This window comes from Lissotriton vulgaris, chromosome 8 (assembly GCF_964263255.1).
Source record: "Lissotriton vulgaris chromosome 8, aLisVul1.2, whole genome shotgun sequence".
Taxonomy (NCBI): Eukaryota; Metazoa; Chordata; class Amphibia; order Caudata; family Salamandridae; genus Lissotriton; species Lissotriton vulgaris.
The window spans coordinates 1,396,697,590-1,396,708,898 of NC_141696.1; the positions used below are offsets into that span (position 1 = coordinate 1,396,697,590).

General features: G+C 45.8%; 1 protein-coding gene across 1 annotated transcript in view; it reads left to right on the top strand.

The window, feature by feature from the left end:
* The window catches only part of LOC147698809 (E3 ubiquitin-protein ligase TTC3-like), a 1,497,644-nt gene extending 1,492,950 nt beyond the window's left edge, over positions 1–4,694 (top strand). The window contains exon 46 of the mRNA XM_086935406.1: positions 2,788–4,694. Within this exon, the coding sequence (XP_086791532.1) occupies positions 2,788–2,895 (108 nt within the window). The 3' untranslated portion in view covers positions 2,896–4,694. The remainder of the gene's footprint in view (positions 1–2,787) is intronic.
* Positions 4,695–11,309: the final 6,615 nt, after the last annotated feature.

The window sequence follows — 11,309 nt, forward strand, 5'->3', positions numbered from 1 at the left end:
TGCTTGCCAATTTGTATTATGCGTGTTCCTATGCCCATTATCCTTAGTAGCCTTACTTTGCGGGAGTTCTACCTTATCTTTTGAAAATCAAATTATTCCCCCCAGTCGGCGTCTGATCACTTACTTTGGTTGTAGGATGAGCTATAATTTCTGACTTCTTCTTTGACAGAAGGGGTGTCTGCACCTTTTTGGGGGACACTGGATGTTTTTTTCCCGCCAGGGCAAGCTTTTGTAGAGAGGGTGGAATGTACTGGGATTTGTTCTGCTTGTGGCAACGTTTTCCCGGGCTTTACTATAGTGTTTATATTAATAAACCCCTTAGTCAGGTCTGACAGTAGAATTGTATTACGTTCTACTTTTTTATCAATTAAGTCTAGGTGCGTGTTAATCATCCTAGTCTTTTCTAGCAGGGGGTGCATAAATGTTTTTATCAGAGTTGCAATTTTTTCCAACAAGCCATCTTCCCCAGAAAGGCAATTTGTTGTTATTAAGGGGGTCGTATTGGGGGGTCAATAAATCAACCGCATTCAGCGATGTTGAGGTCAACGCCTTCTTTTGTATTTTAGCTTCCCTAGTTTTTAAGGGTCCACCGACTCTTTTTTTAGTTTTCACCTTGAGTGGTGTAATATCGCTGATATTGGAAGGGGATGGGGATGGAGTAGAAAATCTCGGTGAATTTGATAATCCTTCGTCATCAATGCTATTGTATGAAGCTAGCATGGACATGTCGTTAATGATGGGAGTACACAACAGAGGAACATCAATGTTAGGGTTAGAAGACATTTTTACTTTACCCTCCATATCTCCAGGAGTCTCCATACCCACTATGTCCTCCTGCATGGTTTGTAGAATTTGGCGTCATCATAATCCCTATTTGCCCCAAGGATGATTGTTTTCCAGTCATTAAGTTCAGGGCAGGTCCCCTCTTCGGTTCAGCTACATCTACTCTTTTCTTACAGTGCTTCCCCCCACGTCTCACACGCGCTTTTCTGTATTTTCTCACCGATTTTGGGGCTAACGGAGTATGCTCTGGGTCTTTAGTAGGAATCACAGGACGATCTTCATGCCTCTCAGCATGCACTTGTGCTACAATCGTCATGTCCTTCCTTACTCCGATTTCAGGATTGGTTGGCGCAACTTTATCCACCACTATGAGGGGGGTTTCTTCTTGTACGATATTAGGACTCCCTCGACCTAGTGATGCCCTTCTATCATGGTTGATCTGGTTTACCTTTTTAATTAGGTAATTGTCCATAGTGCCTAACCCAGAAGCAATTTTATCATTTTTGGCCCGGGACATCTAAAAGCCTTATAGCTACGATTAGTGTGTCTTCTAATGTAGGAGTACAGTACCAAACCCTGCACATACACTAATGCACCAACACCATATGTTAAATAGAGTCTTACTTCAATATATGTAGTTCTCCCCAACAGGATCAAAGTCTATGGCCCAGTCCAGTCTCTTCAGGCCTCTGAGGGCCTAAGAGGGCCCGCCCTTTGCCCGGGCTTCACCCGGCTTCACCCGCGCGCGTCCCGCGTCGCGGGGGCTGTCGCAGTAATTTATGCGCCCCTGGCGCGGTATCCAGGCGCTAGGGCTGCTGGGAAATGTGGTCCCGCAGGCCCGCGCTCCACTCGGCGGCCGCTCCCTGGATGTAAAGTGCGGCGGCGGGAGGTAAGCCCCTGTGTCCACGGGTCAGGTCTGGCAGAGAAGCAGGTTGCTGGTGAGTTCCTTTAAATCCGTGATAGATTTCCCCGCTCTGCCGGGGCTGTCGCAGTAATTTATGCGCCCCTGGCGCGGTATCCGGGCGCTAGGGCTGCTGGGAAATGTGGTCCAGCAGGCCCGCGCTCCACTCAGCGGCCGCTCCCTGGATGTAAAGTGCGGCGGCGGGAGGCGAGCCCCTGGGTCCACGGGTCAGGTCTGGCAGAGAAGCAGGTTGCTGGTGAGTTCCTTTAAATCCGTGATAGATTTCCCCGCTCTGCCGGGGCTGTCGCAGTAATTTATGCGCCCCTGGCGCGGTATCCGGGCGCTAGGGCTGCTGGGAAATGTGGTCCAGCAGGCCTGCGCTCCACTCGGCGGCCGCTCCCTGGATGTAAAATGCGGCGGCGGGAGGCGAGCCCCTGTGTCCACGGGTCAGGTCTGGCATAGAAGCAGGTTGCTGGTGAGTTCCTTTAAATCCATGATAAATTACTGCGACAGCCCCGGCTGAGCGGGGAAATCTATGCGCCCCTGGCGCGGTATCCAGGCGCCAGGGCTGCTGGGAAATGTGGTCCAGCAGGCCCGCGCTCCACTCGGCGGCCGATCCCTGGATGTAAAGTGCGGCGGCGGAGGAGAGCCCCTGTGTCCACGGGTCAGGTCTGGCAGAGAAGCAGGTTGCTGGTGAGTTCCTTTAAATCTGTGATAGAAGAGGAGTCATCTCGACATCACGTGAGCAACAAAGACTTCTTCGAAAAAAACAAGTTGTAGAGTACGAGCCCACCACTAAATGCCAGGAATGTGCATAGCATGTGAATCTGCTGCACTGTACGCTATGAATAGGTGCTTACAAGGTAAGTAACATACTCCTTACTGAACACGAGAAACCTCTCTTTACCTACAAGTAGCTATAAAACGTGTATACAATTTCTAACATATTTTTAAAAATGAAACAAATGAGCATATTTTGATGAGAATAATTAAACAATGAACGTATTATTGTGAAGATTATGCTACTTCGATTTGATGTCTGAATTATTTTTTATCACAATAATCTTATTTCAAAGAGCATTTCCTTTTCTCTTCTGTTGCAGTGCATCAAAACTTGGTTGAACGCACAAAGTACTTGCCCAACATGTCGGGTTCATGTCCTCTTGAATGAAGATTTTCCATTGCTTGCGTGCAGGAAGCGGCCTATTTGAAATTGTGTTTTGTATCTGTTTTGTTATAGTGGTGGTTTTGTTTTTATACTATTGCCGCCTTTGTATTTATTTTTTGGTAGCTTTGGTATTTTTGTCTTCCTTAGCAAGGTTTCTCATCAGCCGCGTATCTTCTGTTCAGGTAGAAACTGCAGGTAAAACATGGGGCCAAAATTAGAGAGATGGAGGAGTGGGTTCTCAGAAGCATTGTTGAATCCTTACCTCCTATAGAAGATATTTCCATAATGTATTTTCAAGGGAGTTGCTTGTTGAAAGTCAACTGCTCTTGAAATATTTACCTGTAAATAGAAAAAAACGAGATAAATGAGTCCTTGAAGAGCTCAGGGCCCTATTGAGGTGCAGTCGCTTTATTAAAAACCTTGCTCTTGAGTCTTGAGTCAAGGGCACTCGTGATTGTTTAAAATAAAAGTATAGGGGAGCTGCAGCAACATGGTTTATAATGTTTGTTACAGCTCTTTAGGCAGATAGTAGTCTAACCTTGTAAAATGAAGGTGTCTTCAATGATTGGCACCCACTATCTATAGAATAGTGGGTGGATTCGCAGAAAGGACATTATTTGCAAGTGGGGGGGTCTCTTGCTTGTTTTTAAGCTTTTTACTGTGTCTTTACACTGACTTATCCAAGTAGTGCCGTTTTTCTAATAGTGCTTACGGAATGGTCAATATGCCAGGCTTCGTTAAAATTGATGTTGATTAAACGGCACAAATGTTCTTAATCTTAAACTGACATATGATTGTGATTAAACATATAAGCAAGTTACATGCTTGTGCAAAAAAGTATACTGATTGCATATGAGAAAGTGTGCTATATTTTGTTTCTCAAACCCCTTGCATCCACCTCACCACTAACCCCAGAGCACATTTGTTGAAAAAAGCTTGTATGTTTTTAATAGCCTATTTCTTGCCACATCATTTACTTTTATTTATTTGTACATTCCCTTGTTCATTCATAGACTCTTATCACAGTTACAGATCTGAAATGATGCAATGTGCTTATTAATGAATTTGTATTACACACCGTCCTAAAACAAGCGACAACCACCTTAAAACATTCTAAGCCCCTAATTGCAAAGCTCCTAATCGAAGTTTGCATTAAATGAATTGAAACCTCTACGGTTACATCTAATAAACCTCCTAGCCTTAAGTTTTTAGGACTATTGAGTATACATAAAAAGGGACCCAGGATGGGACAGCGCCCGCTACTGCTGAAAGAGTGCCAGCAGCACCATCATGGTTGTCCAAAATGCATGTCTGAGGGAGTAAAACCACAAGTGTCATTGAGCGCTTACCAGCTCATTCTGTAACTCCACCTCCCGCATACCCAAACACCACCGCGCGGGAACACATGCTCCGTACTCTGTGATCCCCTTCACAAACTGTCAGTTTATAATAATGGGAGCCGCTGGATGGAGTGAGCAAAGTTGACCTGTCCACTGCAGGGAGCAGCAAACGAGTACTTCCCCAACTTGACCTTGGGTGTACCCACCCGTCCATCCCTGGCTGAGAAGTAGTAAGAGATGCGCACACAAGTCAGTCAGCATGGCTTCTGCGTCATTCAGTGACCGCAGCAGAAAACAAATCTGTTAATATTGAAACCAGCAGATCTGTGATATCACCTACCGCCCACCGAGGCTCCGCTTTGTTGAAACTTTTATTTAAGTTCATATTTTTCCCTGTGATGAGACTTTGGAGTTGATAAACTATTTTTTGGTTGTCAAACATGTTTTATTGATTTTCTGATATAGAATATGTCAATACAATCAATGAAGGAAAACCATTACAGCTTCATGGTATCTATATCAATACACAGCATTTCTCATTATCCAGGGTATCCCCTTGTACCAATTTTTATGAGGCATTGCCAAATAAGGAGAAATTTTTCAAACATTCCTCCCAAATGTTGCCCTCTCTTTCTCTTATGTCCCTCCCTCCTCATGAACTGAAAAGGAAAAGAGAAACAGGAAACACCAACCTATAACTGAAAAAAAAGCATAGCAGGAGACTCGTGTGACATGGGGGTGAGTATGAATCTTGCAAACAGTACTCTAGTGGTTAAGACTTCGTTGTTCAGAACTGGAAGAGATGATGTGCTCTCACCCGCGAGGGGCAGGCCACTATTGGGAGACCCCTAGAGAGGTAACTGATCAGAGGGCCCCATGCGTATTCAAAGTGTTAAAGTAATCTCTAAAAATCCATTATGACTGCTTGCCATAGACGTGCATGCTATTGTCAGGGCCGGTGCATACCTCTTTTTCCAAGCTGTGGCAATTGGAGTCTTTGCTGCTCCCAGGCAGAGCCATGTTATAGCTTGGTCTGTTTTTGTTTGGTATTTCAGACAATGATCCCTTAAGCCCTGAAGTGCGAAGCCAGGGGTACCTGGGATAGGGTACCCTAACATATCTTTGATTCGGGCTAAGATTTCATTCCAGAAAGGTGGTTGTCGGGCAGTCCCACCAGATATGACAAAAATCGCCAAGCAGACAACAACACCTCCAACATAAGTTTGATGTGTTAGGTTTCAGTTTGGTGGGATATAGGTACAAATCGTAAAGTATCTTATAGTGAGCTTCACAAAGCCCTAGAGAGTGGTTGTGCCAGACTATGTCTTTCCAGAGTGCCTTTCATTGGGTATACAAAATGTCATGCCTCAGTGTGCGCTCCCAGAACTGAAGGTGACGTGGTCCTTGGGAGAATAACGTGTGTAGCAGGAGAGAATATAGAAAGGTAATGGCGCCCTTACCAGTCCCAGCTCCCGTCACAATGTGTTCTAGTGGTGTGAGCTCCCTAGTCGCCGCATCTCGAATCCCAGGCTGCAGAGCCCAATGACGCAGCTTTAGATAGTGAAAGTATTCAGTGTTCGTAAGGTGGAAGTTTTGTTGACAATATTCAATTGTTAGTATATCCCACTTATAGAAGATGTCAGACAGCGTGAGGCAGCCCCCTTCCCTCCATACATCAAATGGGGCTGGCCTTATTGCTGGTGAAAAGGCTTGATTGTAATGTATGGGCGTCCACGCTGCCAGTCCAAACACCTCATTCCAGATTTTTAAGGTTGTTCTCGTGGGGGTGCTTATATAAGCATTAGGTGGGCAGTCTGGTTTTGGTTTCTAGAGAACATCTCATGTGACTCTTCCTGTTATTGCTGTCCATATGGAGTCAGTGTTTATCCTACTCTCGCTGGGACCACTCAGTAATGACTTGGAGTGGGAGCGCATTATTATAAAGAGCAAAGTCTGGGAGTGCTAGACCTCCTTCGTCCCTCGGCTTCTGAAGTAAGTTAAAGGGTAGACATTCTCTTTTATTTTACCAGATACATTTTGTAAGAAGGGTGCGAACGCAAGGTAGGTATTCCTGTTCTAGATCAACAGACAGTCTCTGGAAGAGATGAAGACATTTTGGTAGGACCGCCATCTTAATAGCGTACATGTACATGGGAGCCCACCTTTTAAGATCAATCTGTAAATGGTGGAGGAGTGGCGGGTAGTTAGCTGCAAACAGACATGAGATCTTGGGAGTTATCTTTACACCAAGGTATGTGAGTTCTTTCTTTGCCCACTAAAAAAGTGTTGTAGCCAGTAGCACCCCCATCTCAATGTCGGTTAGGTTAAAGAGAAAGGATTTGGTTAGATTAATGCGCAAGCCCCCACCCCATCAAATTATCTAAATTCCTCTTGTTGTGTTGTCAGCGAGTGTTGTAGATCTGTAAGTGTTAGTAAGATGTCATCGGCGGACAGTGAGATCTTATGGTCTTCCGATACCACTGATCGTGGGGTTCTCCCTTATCTTTGCTGCCAGGGTTTCAATACTGAGCGCGAAGAGGAGTGGGAAAGGGGGAATCTCTGTCTCGACCCCCTGCCCAGACAAAAGGGATTCAAAGTCACCCCACTAACCAGTACCCTAGCGCTTAGCGCGGCAAAGTTAGCCTGTATCATTGCTATAAAGACTTCACAGAAATCGAATCTCTGAAGTGTCAAACAGAAAGGGCCAGTCCACTCGATCAAACGTCTTCTTGGCATCTAAAGTGAGCAGTACTGCCAGCATATGTTTTTTGGTGGCCTTCTCAATCAAATGGATCACCCTTCTTACATTGTCGTGCGTCTGTCTGCCATTAATAAAACCTGATTGATCCAGGTGGACCAAGTCTGGCATCAGACCTTCCAGATGAGAGGCAAAGAATTTGTAGTATAACTTTGCGTCTATGTTGAGCAATGTTATAGGGCAGTAGGAGTCACAGTGCTGCGGGTCCTTTCCTTGTTTTGGGATAATCGAGATAATGGCCTCATTCATTGTATGAGTCACACATTTAGTGTCTGCTATATGATTAAAAAGACTGGTCGGGTGGGGAATTAGTTCAGAACTAAACGTTTATAAAATTGTGTCATCAGTCCGTCCGGGCCAGGGGACTTGTGGAGTGTCAGTGTCCCTATTGCTTGTCGTACTTGTAGCTCGCTTATAGGTTCTCCCAATTGCTCATTTTGGACTACGGTGAGCTTTGGCAGTTCCACTGAACATAGGTAGTCAAGTTGCCTTTGTGTGTTGGTTTGGTCAGCTTTATACAATGATTTATAGTACTCCCCAAGGACTTGTGCCTTCCATTGGTCCATCACCTCTAGGTTGCCTGAAGGGTCATGTATGTCCCTAACATAATCTTTACCTCTTCTAATTCTCAATTGTCGCGTTAGGTGTACCCCTCCCTTGTATGTAGGACGTTTGCCTAAGGCAAAGCAATGTAAATTCTGCCCTATTGGTATAGAACGCATTTAGTTTCCCCTTTATGGCCGTGACTATTCATTGGAGGGTGAGTGTGAGGGTGGTTTTGTGGGCCTGCTCTAGAGTTTGCAGTCCCCCTGCTAACATCAGGGGTTCTTTGGTCCTCTGTTTACTAAGGGCTGACATCAGTGCAATGATTTGTCCCCTTAGTACCACCTTGAATGTGTCCCAGTTGTTAGCTTGCGTGGTGTCTTGGGGATTATTCAGGTGGAAAAATTCCCTAATAGCTTTCGGCATGTCATCCCTAAGATTTCTGTCACGGACCAACGCACTGGAAAAGAACTAACGATTAAAGCTGGGTGTAGGGTTGTTCCACTCCAGGTAGACGGTCACCGGGACATTATCAGAGATTAGAATGGGATATATTGTTGTTTCTCTAATGTCCCTGCTAAGCCCCTGGCTAAGGAACACATGATCTATTTTGGAGTAGGTACGATGAATGTGGGAGAATAAGGTGCAATCCCTATCCTCTGGGTGACTCTCCCTCCAGGCATTAATGAGTCCCAGTTCTCGTATCGCCTGTTTTAGGTTTTTCGGAAAGCTAACCGTGGGTGATCTATGGGGGTGTGTACTGTCAATTCCAGAGTGCAATGTGAGGTTAAAGTCCATCAGAATTATGTCCCCCTCCGCAAATCCATCCAAGGAGTGCCAACATAGTTGTCATGAAAGCTACCTAATTAGTGTTTGGTGCGTAGGCTGTTGCATCCGTGCACAGTTCCCGCCTAATACGACCGTTCACCATCACAACCCTTCCATCCTTATCTATTTTATTGCCCTCTGGTTGAATTCTTAAAGAGAAGTGAAAGTGGAGAGCCACATATGTAGAGGCAGAGGATTTGTATATCAGGAGATATGTCTTGTGTTTTAGCCTATGATCTTCTGATCTCTTGAGGTGGGTCTCCTGTAGTGCTACAATATCATAATGCTGATCTAGCAAGTATTTCTATATCTTATGGCGTTTGGTTGGGGTATTCATAGCTCTAACATTCCATGTGAAAGTATCGATCACCATGATAGCAACAATTTCTCCCTTTGTTGCCTTTAAAGACTTTCATCCCTTAGCCTGCCCTCCTCCTTCCCACTCCACCCCTCCCTCCCGCCCCAGTCTCCCTACCCGCTCCAGCAAGGCCTCCATAGTATACGATTCCAGCTCTAGGCAATCACTGATGTTCCCCCAGACCTCCAAGTGTCCCCCAAGTACCTGCAAAAGAAAAAACTTAAACCCCAAAACAATTACAGTTGGAACAACTGGTCCCCAGTTCAGTCTACTAGTGTAGTATAGTATAGAATGCGTAGAGCATTGGAGGCCATTCAGACCACTATTTCTACCATGGCTCCAATGCAGCAACTGTTTGGAAGGTAGAATTTCAATGACAGCATTACGTTTTGTGGAGTTTGCCCTCGGCGTAGGGATCGTGGAGAGTGTCTACAGGCAAAACCCAGAGGGTACAAATGTGGCTCGTGAACCATTTTCAGTCCTAACGGGACCCCAATACTGAGTAGGCCATGTCGCCTTATGTCATTTTTTAGTATACTGTCTTATTTGTATTCCTGCTATGTGGCCGTAGGAGATAGCGACACTCAGCATAGTCAGCGTTTTCTCTGTGATTGCGGGTTGCCGGGACAGCAGAAGACGTCCCTGGGCAGCCAGCCCCGTCAGAGTTGCTGCCACCCTCAGGTATCGGAAGCCCCAAAAGGGTGAGTGCCTCTTTCAACTCGTTGATATGGTATGCTTTATTTGGGAATTCAAAGCCCAAACCGAAGGGATATGTACAGCGGTATTTGATGTTCTCTTGTCGAAATTTGTCCATGACTGGCCTGAACTGTCGGCATTGCGCCAGGGTCGCTGGTGCTATGTCCTGATATAGCGCGCATGCAAACCCCTGGAATGTCAGTTTCTAGTTTCCTGGCGGCCTGGAGGATCGCCTCTTAAGTTTGAAAGAATGCAGTTTGGCTTCGACATCTCTCTGGCTTCTTTTGTCGCCCAGGATGGGTTTCTCCTCCCTGTGGACTCTCTTTTTTAAGCTTCATGGTCGTTATGCCAATGGTCAGGGCCCTCTGCTCCCTCCTCCAAGTTCCAGATTCTAATGTTATCCCGTCTAGATCGGTTCTTTAGGTCTTTGTTTTTCAACAGGATCGTTTACAGCAGTTTTTGGAGATGTTGAGTGATTACTGTCATCTGATCTGCAAGTTGTTTAAACTCCGACGTCTTGCCCTCCATGTCTACCACCCAAGACCCAACATCCTGCTGTAACGAGTTCAGTCTACCATTGAGATCAGCCTTCAATGTCTCAAGTGAGGTGGTCATTTCTGCCCCGATTTCCTCCCTTAATTCTTGCTTGAATTAATGGAAGGAAGACAGAAGATCCTCTTTAGTAAGTGCCATCACGACCCCTTCCCCTGTAGTCTATCGATTTCCTCTAACTTCTGTGGGGGTGAAATAGCTAGAAACTCTGTTGTTTTGTTGCTTTTTGGCCGACATAAAGGGAATCTTTGATTGCACCTGTGTGTGCTAAGACGGCGCCCAGGGAATGCCAAGAGAAGCATTTCTGAGGAAAGGTAGTCCCCAAAGTAGAGGGGATTGCAGCTTAGGCGATGGTAGCTCCGGTCAAGGCAATGAGCATCCTCAAATGACCTCCAGGTAGGAACCCTGCGCGCCTTCCCCAGCAAGCTTCAGAGCACACATCAACCAATCTGGAGCCACGACCACCACCCCATGGTGCCACCCCTTCGATCCTCAAACCAACCCAAGAATTTCTTCGTGCATGATGCAACCTCCTCCACCAGTACTCAAAAGATCATTGTAAACCCCCCCTTATTGTCGAGCGTGTCACGTGTTCCAATCCTTCAGCTCGCGCTGTGAGAAAGTCTCTCCACTATGTTTATTGTGTCTTGTGTGATGTCCTGGTAAGCCGCCATGACAAGGTCAGGTATCCTCAATCGTATCCCCGCAGCAGTTGTACCTCTCCACCGAAAACGTCAGACCGGCAGCTGCTGTGGGAGACTCCACTTACTAGACCCCTCACCATCTGCACCATTGGGCTGCATTTTCATCACCACAGGCTCCAAACATGCACAGGCAAGAACCGCAGAGTGAGTTGAAGTAGTTTCCTACGATGGGTTTGGTCGTGGGTGTTCGTTTTTCTTTTTCCTTCCTATTTCGGTTGGTGGCAGCAGAGCCGTCGTGGATCAACCCCACACAGCTATCTTGGCTGGCAACTCCCCCGACAGCCCATTTTTTTAATCTCATTTGAAATCACTGCTGCTGAGATACCGGCTTCCTTGCACTTGCACTATGATATGCGTGAACCAGAACCAGGCCATTCATGTTTTAACATTTGTATCTTCCTCATTTTATCCAAAAGTAGAATGTGGCAACTTGGAGTCTCTTGAATCTGTTACATCTTTCCTCCATCACCTCTCCTGCACTTTGAGTGTTATATTTTATACAATTAGGAGCAGGTTCCCCAGTATTTAGTCCCTTTGTCTGCCTGGGAACTTCAGCTAAGCCATTGGCAGATGATATATAATGTATTGTTATGGTATCAGAAGGCTCTATATTAATCAGGATTGAAGGTGGGTTGATGTTACAGTAATGCTTTCCCCGATATGAGTCCGTTCTTTGTT